Here is a 21,639-nt window from a genome sequence, read left to right as displayed (position 1 = left end):
AGCACAAAAAAACCTGGATTGCCAAAGATAAAAGGCTGTGCTGTCACCGTGAAATGCACTTCCTGTTACACTGTCCCCAGTATAAGCAAATCAGGGACACGTACTTCCCCAAAATGTCCAATCAGGCCACAACATTCCAGCTGCTCTCTGACTTAGAAAAACTGCCAGTTCTGTTAGGAGAGGAGCAGCAGACAGCAGAGCTAGCTACCCAGTATGTAGCTGTCTGCCACAGCCAGAGAGACAGAGAAACAGACCCTGATGTAGACACCCTGGAGCACGGGGACCAGGCACTCATGCGCACCCATGTCCACTGTAAATACAGAGAGGGAGGGAGGGAGGGAAATGGGAGGGTTGTTGTTGTATTGTATTGTCTGGGTTGTTTTGTGATAATGTTCATTGTTGAATTGCTTTGGCAAAACTCAATTCCATTTTGTCATGCCAATAAAGCATTTTTTGAATTTGAATTTGAATTTGAGAGAGAGAGAGAGAGAGAGAGGGAGGGAGAGTTACATCAGGCTGTGAATGTCTGAGAGAGGGAGAGAGCAGGGGGGAGAGAGCAGGGGAGTGAGACAGCGGGGGAGTGGGACAGAGAGACAGTGGGGGAGTGAGAAAGGAATAAAGAGAAAGAGAGAGAGAGAGAGAGAGAGAGAGAGAGAGAGCTAGAACCAAAGCAGCTTAAACCAACCAGAATAATTGCACACAATTAATAAATAAATAAATAAATAAATAAATAAATAATAAAAAGTACAATGTTATTTATTATGTATGGGACAGTTTCCAGTGATCGGTTCAGCCAGGAAGTGAGTTTATTTAACACTGCCGTGGCTCATCAGGAAGGGAATAGCTTGAGATCTGGAGCTCCTGTAACACGCAGATAGCGCCACTCCCTGCACAGGAATGCTGAACTGAACAAGAATGAACTGGCAGGAGCTTACAGCAGCCTGCCTCCCTCCCTCCCTCCCTCCCTCCCTCAGCCGTGCACTGGGGATGGAGGGTGGAGGGTCTGTCACAGTATCTAGTCTGCAGTTCGCTCGTCTCCAATAACGCTGGGAGCTGCAAGGAGCTCACTGGCCGGTACTCTTACCTATACTTAGCCTGGGCACCAAAATTAGCCTACCCCCGCCAACGCCCAGGGAGTAGGAGGGAATATTATTGCAGTTTCCTGCCTCCGCGCACTAAACAGTGAAAATCACAGTGACACTGGGATGGGAAATCTGTGCTGAGAGAGAGAGAGAGAGAGAGAGATCCTAATAATAGCCACAACTTCATCGCTCAGGGACAAAGAGAGACAGATCTAGGCAGAGACACACCCAACAGCATTTTCTACCTGCAGTCGCCTACTGGCTTTTACACTGAAGACAGTAATAAAATCCTACACCTGGGGAGTTTGGATTGGCTGTGTGCTGTTTATCACTTGCGGAGCGATTGCTAATTGAATGAATGAATGAATGAATGAATGAATGGGAACTGTGTGTGCGTCATAGTGTTAGCGTGAGTGTGAGTGATGATCTCAACACTGAGGAATGCAGGAAAGGAGGGGGGGGGGGGGGGGGGGAGGGAGGAGTCCCCCTCTCCACACACACACACACACAGTTTACTGTGTCAAGATTAAATACTTTCAGGACCTCTCTGTATTGCACCCCCCTTCCGAGTTAATCTGCTAAACAAACAGGTATGTCAAGAAATAACCCAAAAAGCTAATACATGCACTGACAAAACGTTTACAGGAAGTCTTTCTCAGCGTCCATACACTGAAAATGACATCACGCCAGTCACTGAAGGCATTTCTCTTTTTTCGGATTTCTTGTACCCCTTCACTGGCACACCCGACCCCCGAGGGCTCGGGTACGGGTACGGGTGGTTCTCCACTGGCTGCTTGTCAAGCCAAGAGAGACCCAACCCGTGAAACTCTGGTCTCAAAAGACATCTGAATTGGGAGCCCGGCCGAGGCAGGGGCGGGGTTAACAAGCATGGCGGTCAGCGAGTGTGATGAGAGAGAAGCACAGCCTCGGGACGCAGAGGAAGGGCAGGCTCTAGTTTCTCTGTGGGCAGATAGATGCGTTCAGGAAGATCTGGAGTCACGAGTCAGAAACGAGGAAGTTTTGAACCAAATGGACATAAACCGTGGAGAAGGTACACGTAACACACACTCTCAAAAACACAAAATCCTACCAAATGAGCTGGGATTTGAACCGATAACCGTCTGGTATGAACCCCTTACTTTAAACTATGGGACCACCTACATACCTACATACACAGATATACACATACCTACATACCACCACACTCATACCTACATACCACCACACACATACCTACATACCACCACACACATACCTACATACCACCACACACATACCTACATACCACCACACACATACCTACATACCACCACACACATACAGCAGTGTGGAGTCGTGGTCAGGGCTCTGGACTCTTGACCGGAGGGTCGTGGGTTCAATCCCAGGTGGGGGACACTGCTGCTGTACCCTTGAGCAAGGTACTTTACCCAGATTGCTCCAGTAAAAACCCAACTGTATAAATGGGTAACTATGTAAAAATATTGTAATATCTTGTAACAATTGTAAGTCGCCCTGGATAAGGGCGTCTGCTAAGAAATAAATAATAATACTACATACAGCCCCCCCCCCCCCTTATAAACCTGTCCCAGTGCTTCACACCCTGCTGGAGCTGTTCTCCTGAATGACGTTTATTTTTACATCATCAAGGGAGGCAACCAAAAGAGTCAAAGAAAACACACGCCTTTAAAACAGCGTTTAAACAAATAATATATCATTCACACATTTTTTTTTAAAAAGCACACCCGTGCACCGTTTATCTGAATACCAGCATCAACACGAACATTTACCCATGTAAAAACAACACACTGGCCATAACACTTCTCTGCTCCGAGTTTGTCACACTGATGAAGAGAGAGAGAGAGAGAGAGAGAGAGAGAGAGAGAGAGAGAGAGAGAGACACACACAGATTCACAGACAGGATCAGGGCACTTCTCGGAGAATGAAATCTCAAACAAACTAAATCGCTGGGATGTTTGTAAACTGCTGCCCAGTCTGAGTGCTCAGCATTCCAGCAGAGAGGAATGTTTATGAAGCTGTGAAAGAGGAGCTCCCCCCCCCCAGCACTCCCAATAAACCAAACCATTCTCAAAGCATCGTTGTACACGACCCTGTCTGGTGCCAAGGCTACACAAATAGGAACTCAGTTAAACCAATCAGGAATTTACTTTTGATCCTTAAAAAGGACACCCTAGACACACACATACAAATTATCCAGGAGGTGAAAGTGCAGGGATGGCAATAAGACTCCTATTGCACAGCAGTTTCATCCACTCCAGGTTTTACTACCAGCTTGATCAGCCACAGTGTGTGCAGGTAACAAGCTCAGGTGTGAAACCAGGACTGGATCACACTGCTGTGCAACGGGAGTCTTATTTCCATCCCTGAAGGTATTCAGGTGTTCCTGCATGCCCTCTCTCCTCCTCTCCAGGAAGCAGTACAAGGGAACCACGAATCTTATCAGTCACTATTTAGACTTCGCTGCCACCCCCAAACCAACAAATCATCATAAAACACAGGAACAGAGCCCTGCCTTCTTCCTTTGCCAGGAATCAGTCGCCTAGGAAACCAGGCGAGACATTGTGGCAGACGCCTGCTCAACACAAAGGTCAGTCTGTCACAGGGTGTGGACAGTCAATCAGGCAGGGGGGGGGGGGGGGGGGGGAGGAGAGGGAGAGAGAGAGAGAGAGGGGGAGGGAGAGGGGGAGGGAGAGAGCGCGAGAGAGAGAGAGGGAGAGAGCAAGAGAGAGAGGGGGAGGGAGAGGGAGAGCGCGCGAGAGAGAGAGAGAGAGAGAGGGAGAGAGAGAGACTTAAGATCCTTTATTAAACATTCCAATTAAAATCCATTAAAAATCAATAAAAGTAAAACACAACAAAAATAAGACTTATCAATATAAAAAATCTTAAAATACATCATGTTCTCCTTAAATAGATTTTAGATCAAAAAAGGATCATAAAAAATCAATTGAAAAAAAGTGTTTTCTTTCTGTTAGAGAGAGAGAGAGGGGGAGAGGGAGCGCGAGAGAGTGAGGGAGAGGGAACTGTGTTTGGAAGCTACATGTGTGTGACACACAAACACATACATGTCTGTTTACAGTGCTTCCGAGTTCTTTGACTCCCATACAGTGTAGATTTCCTATTCTAAGACCTAAGTAAACACACTCACTCGCACACACTTTGTATTTCCTATACTAAACACAATAATGAAAGTTAATCGACCTACAGGTTTGAACAATAAAGGTTTTATCAGGGAATCTTTTGGCTCTGTGCAGTATAAACCTGCAGACACAGCGAGGGCTGGGATTACACTGTCCCCAGTTCAGCTATTGTATTAACCCTTCGCTAACAGCCCCACCCCGAGGTATCGCATTGCAAGGTTTGAGGTAGAGTTGCAGGGACCATCCTTTCAAAGAGGGAGCAGAGAGAGACACTCGATGCTGCAGACTGACTCCGAGCAGCCTGGCGAGGGACAGCTGGGTAGGGCAGCAGCAGCCAGAGAGAAGAGAGAGAGAGAGAGGAGACAGAGAGACTCCCCTGATTGTCAGCCCGATTTCTGTGGAAATCTCCAGCAAATATTCAGTTTGTGTTGAGTATCTCACCCTGTCTGCGTGTGTATGTGTGTCTGCACGTGCGCGCATGTACGTGTGTCTGCGGTAGAACACAGCAAGCCCTTTATATCTGTGTCACAATGTGGACAAACTAGTTTAACAAGCCATCTCTCTCTCTCCTTATAAGGCAATAGAGAGTTACACCAGCAGCCAGCGCTGCACAGACCACAGAAATCAAGTGCTGATAATCAGACGAGGGCCATTGGTGTTGACTGGGCTGATTTTACCATTCCAAGAGAAACGAGTGAAGAAACAGCTGCTTGGGCTTGTGATTGATCTTAAGACTCTGTGGAGAACAGAAATCCACACAACCCCAGACAGCTGTTTCTACTCCTCGTTTCGACACCAAAACGACCCTCGCTTGATTCTCAGCACCTGTGGAGACCTTGATCCAAATAACTGAATTATTCCGTGTCGGACTGGCCGCTGGAGTGCCAGGGTTTATTTTAACTGCACCCCTGCAGACCCCACTGAAGTGAAGCACTGAAACACTGAACAGCAGAGAAGCACTCAGTCCCAGCCACCCGACTCAAGTGCGCCGATACAATCACTGCTTGCACGGAGAAAGAAAGCCCTCTTCCAGCAAGTGCACTTCAAGCGCGGAGAACGTCATACTCCAGCGAACGCCTTCATGAGTGCTCACCGACAGCTGGACTCCTGTACTTTTAATAAAACATTTTACAGTTTCATTAAAATAGAACCATTTGTATACAGCTTGACTTGACTCTGTTGTGTATGAGAAATACTAAGAAGACATACCAAAAAATGATACTGGGATTATTCCAAGAACATTTAAATTAATTATTTATATATATATATATATATATATATATATATATATATATATATATATATATTTTTAGTAATGTGATTAGTCGGATGTTGATTCTTGTTTTTCATGTATTTTCTTTGGAGTGTGATGTTTCTAGCAGGTCAGTAGGGGGCGAGGAGGCGTGCTTTCAGTTTTTAAACTCGGAGCCGGAAATGCCTACCTTGTCTGACCTCAGGCTCTCGAGTGGGCGAAGAGACAGTTGGATGGAAAGATAATGTAATAATGTAGGCAGGTAGGTATGCAGGTACATTACATCATTTATTTACTCAAAAAAAAAAATGTTTGCCTGCATTCACGTTTCCACTAGAAATCTTTCTCAGTGTCTTCAGTGTAAATTCAACGGCAAACGTTTCCACTAGAAGTCTCTCAGTGTCTTCAGTGTAAATTCAAAAGACAAACTTTGACTTCTAGTGGAAACGTTTGCCATTGAATTTACACTGAAGACGCTGAGAAAGACTTCTAGTGGAAACGTTTGCCATTGAATTAACACTGAAGACCCTGAGAAAGACTTCTAGTGGAAACGTCTGTCCCTGAATGCATGAAGCCTCTGAGTAGCGGTGAAGGCAGTGCTGTGGAATGGGTGTGTTAGTTATGGTCAGCGTACCTGCCTGTGTGCAGCAGTGTGTGCAGCTCCTCAGACTCGCACATCAACACACAGTGACACATTGAGGCCAGGGAATCAGAGCTGGGTCTGTACACAGCAAACACAGAGCAGCACTCCAAACATTTACTACCTACAAGCCCGTCTGCCTGCCTCGCTTTCTCCAAGTCTTAAACTCATTTGAATGAAATTCGTAATTAAAGATTACTTTAGCAGTATTACTAACACCACTGTTGCGTCACGGCTTCACGGTTAGAGGCGACACACAGAAAAACGGCTCATTATTTCTTTATTTTTTTTGAAAAGCTGAAAACTTCCATAAAAAGTTCATTACTAAGTCATGTCCTTACTGGAACACATTATCAGCAGCAACACTTAATTTCTGAGAGTGTAAGTCTTGTGTCAGCATTCCAAAATGATTACACCACAAACAGATTAAACACATTTGTGAGCTGATCACCTGTGTCCCTCTAACCCATCGAGGGTGTGTTTCATTCTCTTGCACTCTCTGTACGACAGACCCACCCCCTCAGACACTGCAGGAGAATCAAACACACTCTCGACGTGATGTAAAGGGAGGGGGGGGGCGACACCCGACTGAATGAAAAGCAGCAGTAGAAATCGTGCGTTGTAAACTTCACAGCCTTCCTGAGAAGGGTGGAGGAGGGGGTGTGAATATTTTGTTTAGTTTTTAAGAGCCATTGTTCTCCTTTGCTGTGTCAGGTGTGGCGCGAGGTCAGTTATTTAGGGTGTGTTCGTTCCCTTGGTTCACCTCGCAAGTCCTGATGAAGTCACCAGGCGCGCACACACACCCAAACACGAAACAATACAAAAAACACACAAGGTCAAGTTGGGAAAAGTGACACACACACACACACACACACACACACACACACACACACGCTAGCTGCTTCTTTTTTTAAAAGGAGGACAATAAAATGTTAAACTGAATATAACCTACTGCGTCTTTTGCCAACTGATGTTTTTTTTATTTTTTTTATTTAGCACAGTTGCCTCCTCACTGTGCATTTTGCATCAGTCTAGCTAGACAACTTATTTGCTTTTCTTTATTAAAAAAAACCCTTTACTTGGGTTATGAAAGTCACACAGACAGCCTAGCAGGGTGACTGCCATTATCAGAGAAAATTCAATGGAAACTACCAGCCCTGCTCTGTCCTTCCTCAATGGCGTGACATGATGTCAGCTACTGCAGGTGTGTGTGTGTGTGTGTGTGTGTGTGTGCGAGAGGAGATAGAGTGTGTGTGTGTGTGTGAGAGGAGAGGAGAGAGAGTGTGTGTGTGAGAGAGGAGAGAGTGTGTGTGTGTGTGAGAGAGGAGAGAGGAGAGAGAGTGTGTGTGTGTGTGTGAGAGGAGAGAGGAGAGGAGAGAGAGTGTGTGTGTGTGTGAGAGGAGAGAGGAGAGGAGAGGAGAGAGTGTGTGTGTGTGTGTGTGAGAGGAGAGAGGAGAGGAGAGAGAGTGTGTGTGTGTGTGAGAGGAGAGAGTGTGTGTGTGTGTGAGAGAGGAGCGGAGAGAGTGTGTGTGTGTGTGAGAGAGGAGAGAGGAGAGGAGAGAGAGTGTGTGTGTGTGTGAGAGAGAGGAGAGGAGAGGAGAGAGAGTGTGTGTGTGTGTGAGAGGAGAGAGAGTGTGTGTGTGTGTGAGAGAGGAGAGAGGAGAGGAGAGAGAGTGTGTGTGTGTGTGAGAGAGGAGAGAGTGTGTGTGTGTGTGAGAGAGGAGAGAGATAGAGTGTGTGTGTGTGTGTTTTTACGACTCTGCAGTCCAAGCGCTCCGAGTTAAACACCGCAATTAAAGAGAGACGCCCAGCGCCTGATTCTTTAAATATTTAACTCCGCAGCTGCATTCTCCGCCTCCCTCGCAGTGCCTGACGATTACAGGCCTGAGTGAACAACCAAGGGTCTAGGAGACGCATCAACAATCAGACCTGGGCTCCGTTAGAAATGTCAAATCGCGCAATCCATAATTAACTGCGATCACAATTTGAACGCGATTGTAGTTCAGCCTTGGTAGACCTGACTGATTGATTACAGTTTAATTACGCATTTATTTGTCATTCTTCTCGTAGTTTCCACCACTTTTAATCGGGTTGGTCTAGTGTGTGGTGGCCTAGTTACAATTTCAGCAAACAATTCTGCTGTAATCGTAATTATCATTGATCCCTGGGCCCGCTCACAAGTTACACGCACTACAGGAGCGGTTCACTGGAACCAGAACAGGTTCATCTGCAGCAGTGAACTGGTCTGTAGCCTCCATGAATCGCAGTCCACTTTTCCCAACATCGGACTCGGTTTTTGGCAAGATAAGGGAGTGGTGGGGATCAACCAAGACGTAACTTCACTGTGAAGTATAAGCCTGCAGCGCTTTCCCTCCAAGCAGTGTGGATTTCCTATTGTAATGTATGAGCCTGCAGCGCTTTCCCTCCAAGCAGTGTGGATTTCCTATTGTAATGCATGAGCCTGCAGCGCTTTCCTCCAGGCAGTGTGGATTTCCTATTGTAATGTATGAGCCTGCAGCGCTTTCCTCCAGGCAGTGTGGATTTCCTATTGTAATGTATGAGCCTGCAGCGCTTTCCTCCAGGCAGTGTGGATTTCCTATTGTAATGTATGAGCCTGCAGCGCTTTCCCTCCAGACAGTGTGGATTTCCTATTGTAATGTATGAGCCTGCAGCGCTTTCCTCCAGGCAGTGTGGATTTCCTATTGTAATGTATGAGCCTGCAGCGCTTTCCCTCCAAGCAGTGTGGATTTCCTATTGTAATGCATGAGCCTGCAGCGCTTTCCTCCAGGCAGTGTGGATTTCCTATTGTAATGTATGAGCCTGCAGCGCTTTCCTCCAGGCAGTGTGGATTTCCTATTGTAATGTATGAGCCTGCAGCGCTTTCCTCCAGGCAGTGTGGATTTCCTATTGTAATGTATGAGCCTGCAGCGCTTTCCCTCCAGACAGTGTGGATTTCCTATTGTAATGTATGAGCCTGCAGCGCTTTCCCTCCAAGCAGTGTGGATTTCCTATTGTAATGTATGAGCCTGCAGCGCTTTCCCTCCAAGCAGTGTGGATTTCCTATTGTAATGTATGAGCCTGCAGCGCTTTCCCTCCAGGCAGTGTGGATTTCCTATTGTAATGTATGAGCCTGCAGCGCTTTCCCTCCAGGCAGTGTGGATTTCCTATTGTAATGTATGAGCCTGCAGCGCTTTCCCTCCAGGCAGTGTGGATTTCCTATTGTAATGTATGAGCCTGCAGCGCTTTCCCTCCAGGCAGTGTGGATTTCCTATTGTAATGTATGAGCCTGCAGCGCTTTTCCTCTAGGCAGTGTGGGTTCCCATTGGCCCGGTGTCGATGGCTCCAGGGATCAACGAAAGTGTGGCCTCCCCTATCCCCCTCTGCATGGCAACCGTCTGAAATGGGCTTGGAGGGAAGCCTCGCAGGGGTCCCCTCCTGTCTTCGGAGGTCAAGGCCTCCTCTACCCTGTTGCACTTGCCCCATTAAGGGCAGTCCTTGCATCTTTCACTGCGTCCTTTGCTGCCCACTTTCTCCCAGTTCTCCCTATCAGTGCTGCCTCCCTCACGCGATTCCATCGGTGTAATTTCCAGCCAAACCTTAGCGCACTTGAATTCCTCTGTTGGAGCTGAAGCTGGCAGCTGCAGTTTCCCTTTACCGTAGAGTGCTACCTTGCTGAGGCATCGTGGAGCTCCCAGCCATCTCCTAATATATGAACTAATCAAGTCTTCCAGTCTCTCTGCTGTTGACAGGGAAACCTCATACACAGTAAGCAGCTACAGCAACCTTGGAAGAAAACTGAACTGAAAGCACCAGACTTTAAATTTGCCCGCTGGTGCACTACTGTCTTCAGCCCTTGCACTGCCTGCTGTCTCACCTCTCCCACTCAGACTCCCATAAAACTCAGTCATACCACCTCCCGGGAGTCTTTACAGGCTTTTCTGACACTGTTGGAATAGCCATTTTCTCAGAGTCTCTTGGCTGTCCTTGGTTTGCACGCAAGGTGTGTGTGTGTGTGTGTGTGTGTGTGTGTGTGTGTGTGTGTGTGCGTGCGTGCGTGTGTGTGTGTGTGCGTGCGTGTGAGTGAGCATTAGGTTATGCGAGTGTAAGTGTTGCGCAGTGGAATGCCAGCGATTCGAAACACTGGAGGAATGCAGGACAGCCTTGGTATGATGGGAATCTATTAATCTCTTTACAAAGAGCAAAGTGCATATCTGGCAACACATTCATAAAACAAACACAAAAAAAACTCTGTTGTCCATTGAGCTCTCGACCATGCCGAAGGAATGACATCATACTTAACCAACCCGCCAATTCCTTTGAAACTCACAACCGCAACCCCCACCCGAGACAGCAGCTGCATACAGCTGGATTGCAACACACTCACTCACACACAAACACAAAGAGACAATGACAGATACACACTCACTCACACACAAACACAAAGAGACAATGACAGATACACACTCACTCACACACAAACACAAAGAGACAATGACAGAGATACACACTCACACACAAACACAAAGAGACAATGACAGAGATACACACTCACACACAAACACAAAGAGACAATGACAGAGATACACACTCACACACAAACACAAAGAGACAATGACAGAGATACACACTCACACACAAACACAAAGAGACAATGACAGAGATACACACACACACACAAACACAAAGAGACAATGACAGAGATACACACTCACACACAAACACAGACACACAGACAGACAGATACACACACACACAAACACAAAGAGACAATGACAGATACACTCACACACAAACAAAGAGACAATGACAGAGATACACACTCACTCACACACAAACACAAAGAGACAATGACAGAGATACACACTCACTCACACACAAACACAAAGAGACAATGACAGAGATACACACTCACTCACACACAAACACAAAGAGACAATGACAGAGATACACACACACACACAAACACAGACACACAGACAGACAGATACACACACACAAACACAAAGAGACAATGACAGATACACTCACACACAAACAAAGAGACAATGACAGAGATACACACTCACTCACACACAAACACAAAGAGACAATGACAGAGATACACACTCACTCACACACAAAGACAATGACAGAGATACACACTCACTCACACACACAAAGAGACAATGACAGAGATACACACTCACTCACACACAAACACAAAGAGACAATGACAGAGATACACACTCACACACAAACACAAAGAGACAATGACAGAGATACACACTCACTCACACACAAACACAAAGAGACAATGACAGAGATACACACTCACACACACACAAAGAGACAATGACAGAGATACACACTCACTCACACACAAACACAAAGAGACAATGACAGAGATACACACTCACTCACACACACAAAGAGACAATGACAGAGATACACACTCACTCACACACAAACACAACGAGACAATGACAGAGATACACACTCACACACAAACACAAAGAGACAATGACAGAGATACACACTCACTCACACACAAACACAAAGAGACAATGACAGAGATACACACTCACTCACACACAAAGAGACAATGACAGAGATACACACACACACACACAAACACAGACACACTGACAGACAGATACACACACACACAAACACAGAGACAATGACAGATACACACTCACACACAAACAAAGAGACAATGACAGAGATACACACTCACTCACACACAAACACAAAGAGACAATGACAGAGATACACACTCACTCACACACAAACACAAAGAGACAATGACAGAGATACACACTCACACACAAACACAACGAGACAATGACAGAGATACACACTCACTCACACACAAACACAACGAGACAATGACAGAGATACACACTCACTCACACACAAACACAACGAGACAATGACAGAGATACACACTCACACACAAACACAAAGAGACAATGACAGAGATACACACTCACTCACACACAAACACAACGAGACAATGACAGAGATACACACTCACTCACACACAAACACAAAGAGACAATGACAGAGATACACACTCACTCACACACAAACACAACGAGACAATGACAGAGATACACACTCACTCACACACAAACACAAAGAGACAATGACAGAGATACACACTCACACACAAACACAAAGAGACAATGACAGAGATACACACACACCGACACAAACACTGAGACACACTGACAGACAGATACACACTCACTCACACACAAACAGACAATTACAGTTACACACACACACAAACACACACACACACAGACAAACACAGAGAGACACCTTCACCCCCACAAGTTTCTTGTAGGGCTTGTTACACAATGAAATAGAGCGAAGGCAGGGCTTCAAGAAGTCAAAACACAGAAACCAAGAAACCCCAGGAGACAGGAGAGCCAGGAGCAGTCCTGCCTTCCTCCTCCTCCTCCTCCTCCTCCTCCCTCCCTCTAAAGAGGGGAGGGGTTGCGGCACCGCTGCTAAACCGTCAAGCTGTTCAAACATAAAGAAGGCGCGTCCTTCGAGACAAACCGGAACGAGGACAGGAGCGGCCGAAATGTGCTCTTCAAAGGCAGCGCACGTCAGCTGAATTCCACTTTACATTTCAGGCAGGATAACAAAATTACATTTTCAAGTTGTTTTTATTTTGTGTACTGCCTCTGTACCTTTTTAACCGGAGGGCAGTAAATAGATATACTGTGTATATACTTATTAAACAGAAATATGTGCTTAGATGTATCCTGGTAACTAATCACCATAAAAAATGACTGCAATAGTACAGCACACATGGACAGCAATACACATGCGTACCACTGAACAGGGGTGCAAATGGGAATGGACTGCGTAAGTCAGGGATGGGCAGATGACTCCCACTGCACAGCAGTGTGATCCAGTCCTGGTTTCACTATGAGTTTCATAACACACACCTGAGCTTGTTATCCACACACACTGGGGGCTGATCAAGCTGGTAGTAAAACCTGGACTGGGTGACCCTGCTGTGCAACAGGAGTCTTATTTCTGCCCCTGTACACATAATAACCCATTTGATATCAGGGTGTAGGCTGATCACATCAACCCTCAAGCCTAGGTTCAGGAAACTCATTCATCACACAAAATATGAGTTTCACTGAAAATGATTATAAACAAGCTGGATTGCGACTTCCTTCAAATGTTTACAAAATAATTGGTTAAAGGAAGCCGAAGAAAATCACTTGATCCGGTGCTTGTGAACTCTGGAGGAATGCTTCAGAGACAAACTGGACAGCAGGAATCACAAACCGGTTTACTGAACTGTCCAGCAAAGCAGGACTCCCCCAGACTCTCTCTCTCCTCTCCCCCACCCGCGACTCACTTTAAAGGCTGACTATATTAGCCTTGTATTAATTTATTTTACTTTCATTAAAACAATGTATCGCCCTGTACAGCGTTTATTTACCAAATTATTAATGTTTTTTTTAAAAAATATTACTGTACACCCAAAATTCGTTAAAAGGGTGGAAACGAAAGAGAGGCCACGCACAATTATGCAATACTTAATTGTATTACATGTGTTTGTTTTTATAAACGCGCCCTGCTTAAAAAAACAAACTTGGGCTGCATTGCATAAATTCTGGCTTTCTAGATCAGCTATATTCTTCAAAAGTTTTAGCGAGCACGTTCTTGTTGCAGCCCACGCCTTACGCCCTAAAGTACACTCGCAATCTTCACCTGTCTTATAATTTTTTTTTTTTGAGTGTTAGTCTGCTTCGATTCAAACGGCTGCGCTTCAAACGAAAACTGGTGCCAAGTCCAACAAAGACTTTCCGTTGTGTATTTATATAAAGCAAACAGACTCGTCACCCCAAATACAGTAACAGCGCTAAATGTTATTGAATTTTACATTTTTTAATAACTGGCGTGCGTGACACGATAATCGTATCTCGGGACTCGTTAGCAAAACTGTTTTCACAAGTCAGCGTTTTAGCAACACTTAAACCACATGTATTTACAATCCAAGATCTGAAACGGGTTTTTTTTTATAGAAGTACTCGCGTAAAAATCAACACAAATAAAACCATAAAGTTGTTATTTATTTATTTTTTTTTAATTCTTTTCCTCAATAATGATATGGTCGTTCAAGTTAATTGCCACCTACTTCTCCAGTACTTCAGATAAGTTTTTTTTTTGCATTTTATGGAAGGGAGGCGTCATAAAACTACCTCGACGCTAAGGGCAACGTCTTTTAATTTTCCCCCCGAAATGAACACTCGTGCACGGTTCTTTTTTTTTTTTTTTTTTTTTTTTGTTTTGTTTTTTGTTTTAACGATTACAGCATTACAAGAAAATAAAAAAATAAAACCCGACAGCCAGGCCCCAGTTCGCATCCCCGAACTTTCCCACCTCCCGCACACCGTCGCCTCGCCTCTAATAAAAGCCCGGTTATATTCCCCAACCTGCGTCTCCTCTCCGGGCCGATCTATCGCCCGGCTTTTCCGTCCCTCCGTCCCCGCCTCACCTTTCGCTGCTGTCTCTCCCAGGCGGGGTCGAGGAGGAGGTCCCGATCCCACTCGTCAGGCTGCTCCATGTAGGTCTGGCCTCCGCCGGGAGACGATTGCTGGTTGTTCGTGGCGTGATAATCCACCATTTTCCCTTGGCTGTGTATTCGCTCTCTGTCTCGGTCTGTCTCTATACTCCCGTCCCCGCTGTCTCTGTCTCTCTTTTACACACACGGTGCTCGACACAATATAACCGCGGCCCCGCTTCTCCCCGAGTCTCCGGCGTGTTCTCTGCAGGTCTGTCCTCCGCTGTTTGCGCCTCACCTCTAGGGAGTAATCGGAAGCTTGTCCCGCCGCTCCCACTGCTGTTAGGGGAAGGCTTGTGGCTCATGAATATGCGATTAACTTCATACCATCATCGATTACACAGACCACTTTTTTTTTTTTTTTTTTTTTTTAACCAGTGTAATTGAAATTCGTGAAGGTCTTACAGCAAAACATGAGTATCTGCTTCCTGTAATCAAAACAAACGTGTGTGTCTATAAACCCTAACACATATAAATGTGTGTGTATAAACCCTTACACATACAAATGTGTGTGTGTGTGTAAACCCTTACACATACAAATGTGTGTGTGTGTAAACCCTTACACATACAAATGTGTGTGTGTGTGTGTCTATAAACCCTTACACATACAAATGTGTGTGTGTGTGTGTGTAAACCCTTACACATACAAATGTGTGTGTGTCTATAAACCCTTACACATACAAATGTGTGTGTGTGTGTGTGTGTGTAAACCCTTACACATACAAAAGTGTGTGTGTGTGTGTAAACCCTTACACATACAAATGTGTGTGTGTGTGTGTGTGTGTAAACCCTTACACATACAAATGTGTGTGTGTGTAAACCCTTACACATACAAATGTGTGTGTGTCTATAAACCCTTACACATACAAATGTGTGTGTGTGTAAACCCTTACACATACAAATGTGTGTGTGTCTATAAACCCTTACACATACAAATGTGTGTGTGTGTGTAAACCCTTACACATACAAATGTGTGTGTGTGTGTGTGTGTAAACCCTTACACATACAAATGTGTGTGTTATCATTATTATTATTTATTTATTTGCAGACGCCCTTATCCAGGGCGACTTACAATTGTTACAAGATATCACATTATTTACAATACAATTACATTATTTTTACACATTATTTTTACATACAATTACCCATTTATGTAGTTGGGTTTTTATTGGAGCAATCTAGGTAAAGTACCTTGCTCAGGGGTACAGCAGCAGTGTACCCTACCTGGGATTGAACCCACGACCCTCTGGTCAAGAGTCCAGAGCCCTGACCACGACTCCACACTGCTGCCTCCCTCTGTGTGTGTGTGTGTGTGTGTGTGTGTGTGTGTGTCAGTGTGAGTGTGTGTGTGTCAGTGTGTGTGTGTGTATGTGTGTGCGTGCGTGCGTGTGTGTGTGTCAGTGTGTGTGTCAGTGTGTGCGTGTGTGTGTGTGCGTGTGTGTGTGTGTGTGTGTGTGTGTGTGTCAGTGTGTGCGTGCGTGTGTGTGTAAACCCTTACACATAAAAACACGTACCCTCTTTATTTTATGCATTTATCATACTTTGCTAAATATCAAACAGAATTTTTGAAAAAAAAAAAAAACCAAAACACTGAGTTAGGGGGAAAATAAAAAGTTTTTAAATATATAACTCACGAGTAGTTAAGGATGTTTGAAAAAGACACAAAAATGTTAAACCAAAATACTGTACAAAATAAATAAAAGCATTTTCAAATATACAGAAAACTGATATGTAATTTAGCAGAAACATGACAGACAAATAATAATAATAATAATAATAATAATAATAATAATCACACAATGACTCAATACATTACATTACATGTAAGTCGCCTTGGATAAAGGCGTCTGCTAAATAAAGAAATAATACTGTTGCAAATACAGATGTACAATCATTTATTTAAACAACACATCATCATTCATTTTACCACATATATGTTTTTAAATGAATGTGTCTTACTGTGTCTGTATCTATATATATATATATATGAGTTTAGCTAACAGGTTTTTTTTTTTCTCAATACTGTGGTTTCAGTTTGCAGGACCCGTGTGGTTTTGCACAGAGCCAGTAAGCAGCTTTTTCTTTGCAACGTTCAAATTCATTTTAGAAGCACCAGCTAGCTGGACGGGTTGAGGGCAGTTTACATCAGAAATTATTTTAAAAAAATAAAAAAATAAGTGTGTGCAGTAGGCCTACTTTTATTTTTGTACTGAACTGGCTTTTAAAAATGCATTTGTGCAGCAGCAGCAGCAGCAGCAGCCTGTGTGTGTGTTTTCTTGTGTGGTGCACGTTTCCTGTAACTAGGTCACACTGCTTTCCTGTGTGCATTACTGGCCCTTGTGCAATAGCCCCTATTTAACTTAACACAGATCTCACTTGTTCTAGAACTTTTCTGTGACTTGTTGTACCCTATTTCTTCTTTAGTTGCTATTATTATTATTATTATTATTATTATTATTATTATTATTATTATTATTATTATTATTTATTAATTTCTCATAGATAACAAGCTATGACTTAAACAAAGAGTCATTTCCAATGTGCAGTTTTGAAAGAAACGCGTCTTATAGCAAAACCACAGTGTAATAAAGCACAGTAAAATCATGGCAAGCATTGTAAAGCACAGAGAGCTCTGGTAAAGCATAGGGAAGCACTGTAAAGCACAGAGAGGTCTGGTAAAGCATAGGGAAGCATTGTAAAGCACAGAGAGGTCTGGTAAAGCATAGGGAAGCATTGTAAAGCACAGAGAGGTCTGGTAAAGCATAGGGAAGCATTGTAAAGCACAGAGAGGTCTGGTAAAACATAGGGAAGCATTGTAAAGCACAGAGAGGTCTGGTAAAGCATAGGCATTTGATTAATTCAAACAAGCAATATCAGAAAATAGATCCATGAGCCCAAACACGATATTTTTTATTTCATATCTAAAAAAAACTACCATAGAGGTCTATAGGAAAGAGAACTCAACACTGCAGAGCTGTATAGAGGTCTATAGGAAAGAGAACTCCACACTGCAGAGCTGTATAGAGGTCTATAGGAAAGAGAGCTCCACACTGCAGAGCTGTATAGAGGTCTATAGGAAAGAGAACTCAGCACTGCAGAGCTGTATAGAGGTCTATAGGAAAGAGAACTCAGCACTGCAGAGCTGTAGAGAGAGGTCTATAGGAAAGAGAACTCCACTCCACACTGCAGAGCTGTATAGAGGTCTATAGGAAAGAGAACTCAACACTGCAGAGCTGTATAGAGGTCTATAGGAAAGAGAACTCCACACTGCAGAGCTGTATAGAGGTCTATAGGAAAGAGAGCTCCACACTGCAGAGCTGTATAGAGGTCTATAGGAAAGAGAACTCAACACTGCAGAGCTGTATAGAGGTCTATAAGAGTGTATTTTTCTCTATACAGTGCAGTATTCTCCAATAAATATTGGGACAGGGGGTTCACATTATATATATTTGTTTCTCCTTTCAATAAAGGAGGAGTGTCTTTGGCCAGCACTCAAGCACTCTTGCCCAGATTCTTTGTAATCTTTACAATCCTCATTAGGAAATGAGGCTGATTGTGAAGAGAGGGAGTGAGGAGAGGAGTGGGGTGGGGAGGTGGTCACAGCTGCGTTTTAATGACAGGACATTCCTGAAGATCGGGAGTGGCTGGTCAGTGCCTTCAGGGCAGGGTGTGCTCAGCAACCAACCACAGGTACCTGAGCAACCTGGAAAGCACTACCAGCCCAAACGCTGGTCTGCTTGACTCAGTTTAGTTTCAAAAACACTGATGAAGGCACTGGAGCCCAAACGCTGGTCTGCTTGACTCAGTTTACTTTCAATAACACTGATGAAGGCACTAGAGCCCAAACGCTGGTCTGCTTGACTCAGTTTAGTTTCAATAACACTGATGAAGGCACTGGAGCCCAAACGCTGGTCTGCTTGACTCAGTTTAGTTTCAATAACACTGAAGGCGGCACTAAAGCCCAAACGCTGGTCTGCTTGACTCAGTTTAGTTTCAATAACACTGATGAAGGCACTGGAGCCCAAACGCTGGTCTGCTTGACTCAGTTTAGTTTCAATAACACTGATGAAGGCACTGGAGCCCAAACGCTGGTCTGCTTGACTCAGTTTAATTTCAATAACACTGATGAAACCCATGGTTTCAAAACAGTGACTTGAAGCAGTAACTCTGGTGCCCTCTTGTGGTTAAAAATATGCAACTACAACTTTGAAACTATAGCAAGCAACACCTGTGTGTTCCAGTACTGCAGGTAATATTTAAGACAACTAGAGCTCATTATTATTAATATTTAGACTAGAGCTCATTATTATTAATGTTTAGACTAGAGCTCATTATTATTATTATTATCATCATCATCATCATCAAAGTGCAGGGTAATTACATCGGTGGAGAAATCAAGAATAGAAAAACCACACATATATTCTTTGTTTTTTTTTATGGATAAAATTAGTTTATTTTGAGACCGGGTTTTACAGAAAGGAATGCAAAAGATTTTTTAAAAAATGACGAAGTGTTTTCAATGTGCCTGGAGCCTGCAGTTACTGTGATGTGGCCATGATACTGGAGACACCTGGAGGGAGGGAGGGAGGGAGGGAGAGAGAAACAGAGAGAGATCAAACACCCACGACCATGAAATCCACCTTCAACGTCAAGCCTCACACTCGAGTGAGGAGGTATCATGCAGCCCTGAGAGAAGTATAGCAGGGGAACGGTCACACGATGCCTTTACAAGAGCTTAACATGCTTTACCAGACCTCCCTATGCTTTACCAGACCTCTCTGTGCTTTACAATGCTTCCCTGTGCTTTACCACACCTCTCTGTGCTTTACAATGCTTCCCTATGCTTTACCAGACCTCCCTATGCTTTACCAGACCTCTCTGTGCTTTACAATGCTTCCCTGTGCTTTACCACACCTCTCTGTGCTTTACAATGCTTCCCTATGCTTTACCAGACCTCTCTGTGCTTTACAATGCTTCCCTGTGCTTTACCAGACCTCTTTGTGCTTTACAATGCTTCCCTGTGCTTTACCACACCTCTCTGTGCTTTACAATGCTTCCCTGTGCTTTACCACACCTCTCTGTGCTTTACAATGCTTCCCTGTGCTTTACCACACCTCTCTGTGCTTTACAATGCTTCCCTATGCTTTACCAGACCTCTCTGTGCTTTACAATGCTTCCCTATGCTTTACCAGACCTCTCTGTGCTTTACAATGCTTGCCTATGCTTTACCAGACCTCTCTGTGCTTTACAATGCTTCCCTATGTTTTACCAGACCTCTCTGTGCTTTACAATGCTTCCCTATGCTTTACCAGACCTCTCTGTGCTTTAAATGCTTCCCTATGCTTTACCAGACCTCTCTGTGCTTTACAATGCTTCCCTATGCTTTACCAGACCTCTCTGTGCTTTACTATACTTCCCTATGCTTTACCAGACCTCTCTGTGCTTTACAATGCTTCCCTATGCTTTACCAGACCTCTCTGTGCTTTACAATGCTTGCCTATGCTTTACCAGACCTCTCTGTGCTTTACAATGCTTCCCTATGTTTTACCAGACCTCTCTGTGCTTTACAATGCTTCCCTATGTTTTACCAGACCTCTCTGTGCTTTAAATGCTTCCCTATGCTTTACCAGACCTCTCTGTGCTTTACAATGCTTCCCTATGCTTTACCAGACCTCTCTGTGCTTTACTATACTTCCCTATGCTTTACCAGACCTCTCTGTGCTTTACAATGCTTCCCTATGCTTTACCAGACCTCTCTGTGCTTTACAATGCTTCTCTATGCTTTACAATGTATTTGTGCAATGTTGAAAGACTACCATGAAGAGGGGGAGGGAGGACATGGGGAGAGGGGCACTCACTCTCAAAGTCGATCTTCTCCACAATGTTTTTGGGTTTGACATTCTCCTCCTGGCTGTACACAAAGATCTGACCGTCCTCGTTCTCCGTCCATCCATACTTACTCAACCAGGACCTGATCTGCACGTCTGAGAGAGAGAGGGAGCGAGAGAGAGAGAGAGAGACAGAGAGAGAGAGAGAGAGAGAGAGAGAGAGAGAGAGAGAGAGTTCAGCTACTGCCTTCATCAGTGTTATTGAAACTAAACTGAGTCAAGCAGACCAGCGTTTGGGCTCCAGTGCCTTCATCAGTGTTACTGAAACTAAACTGAGTCAAGCAGACCAGCGTTTGGGCTCCAGTGCCTTCATCAGTGTTATTGAAACTAAACTGAGTCAAGCAGACCAGCGTTTGGGCTCCAGTGCCCTCATCAGCGTTATTGATGTGATAGTGCCCCCACACTCACCTGTTTGATCTCCCAGCATCTCTGCCAGCAGCCTCCTCTCAATGTTCTGGTACGTGATGCCCACCACGTGACAGATGACTGGACACGGGTTCGAGAGAGAGAGACATGGTTAATCCACAGTTAAATATTACATCTTGTATTATCATATTTAAATCTTAGAATATAATGACTTATGACATATTTAACCCTTTCATTATCAGAGGCAGCCACCCAACACTTAGAAACATATTATAAGAGACACCCAACACACCACAGATTAACTGATACAAAACTGAGGTACAGGGTGAGGGGAGAGGGAGGAGGGAGGGCAAGAGAATGAAACACACTCTCAACACGATCAGAGGCAGCCACCCAACACTTAGAAACATATTATAAGAGACACCCAACACACCACAGATTAACTGATACAAAACTGAGGTCCAGGGAGAGGGGAGAGGGAGGAGGGAGGGTCTGTCATACGACACAGAGACAGACACTGTCAAGTGAACTCACACTTGCGCACAGAGTCCTCGAACCCGGTTATCCCGTCGATCAGCTCCCTGTTCTCCTCCAGACCTTGCTGCAGAGCCCGGAATCACAATCCAGGAAATCGGGAATAGAGAGAGAGAGAGAGAGAGAGAGAGAGAGAGAGAGAGA

The 21,639-nt window shown here is 44.5% G+C and overlaps 2 protein-coding genes across 6 annotated transcripts in view; both read right to left on the bottom strand.

The window, feature by feature from the left end:
- Positions 1-15,012, bottom strand: part of LOC117415500 (alpha-actinin-4) — a 36,508-nt gene extending 21,496 nt beyond the window's left edge. The window contains exon 1 of one of the 2 annotated variants that reach the window (XM_059026597.1): positions 14,642-15,012. In XM_059026597.1, coding sequence (XP_058882580.1) covers positions 14,642-14,770 — 129 coding nt within the window. In that variant the 5' untranslated portion in view covers positions 14,771-15,012. The remainder of the gene's footprint in view (positions 1-14,641) is intronic. The other variant, XM_059026598.1, reaches the window with a different exon arrangement.
- Positions 15,013-19,227: 4,215 nt separating this feature from the next.
- LOC117415516 (eukaryotic translation initiation factor 3 subunit K) overlaps positions 19,228-21,639 on the bottom strand; it is a 6,324-nt gene continuing 3,912 nt past the window's right edge. For all 4 annotated transcript variants that reach the window (XM_059026606.1, XM_059026607.1, XM_059026603.1 and 1 more), the window contains 4 exons: positions 21,496-21,562; positions 21,004-21,081; positions 20,566-20,691; positions 19,228-19,277 (listed from right to left, as the gene is read on the bottom strand). In XM_059026606.1, coding sequence (XP_058882589.1) covers positions 19,246-19,277; positions 20,566-20,691; positions 21,004-21,081; positions 21,496-21,562 — 303 coding nt within the window. In that variant the 3' untranslated portion in view covers positions 19,228-19,245. The remainder of the gene's footprint in view (positions 19,278-20,565; positions 20,692-21,003; positions 21,082-21,495; positions 21,563-21,639) is intronic.

Source organism: Acipenser ruthenus, chromosome 7 (genome assembly GCF_902713425.1).
Source record: "Acipenser ruthenus chromosome 7, fAciRut3.2 maternal haplotype, whole genome shotgun sequence".
Taxonomy (NCBI): Eukaryota; Metazoa; Chordata; class Actinopteri; order Acipenseriformes; family Acipenseridae; genus Acipenser; species Acipenser ruthenus.
Note: the sequence above shows the minus strand (reverse complement) of the source record. Positions and strands in the feature narration are given on the sequence as shown.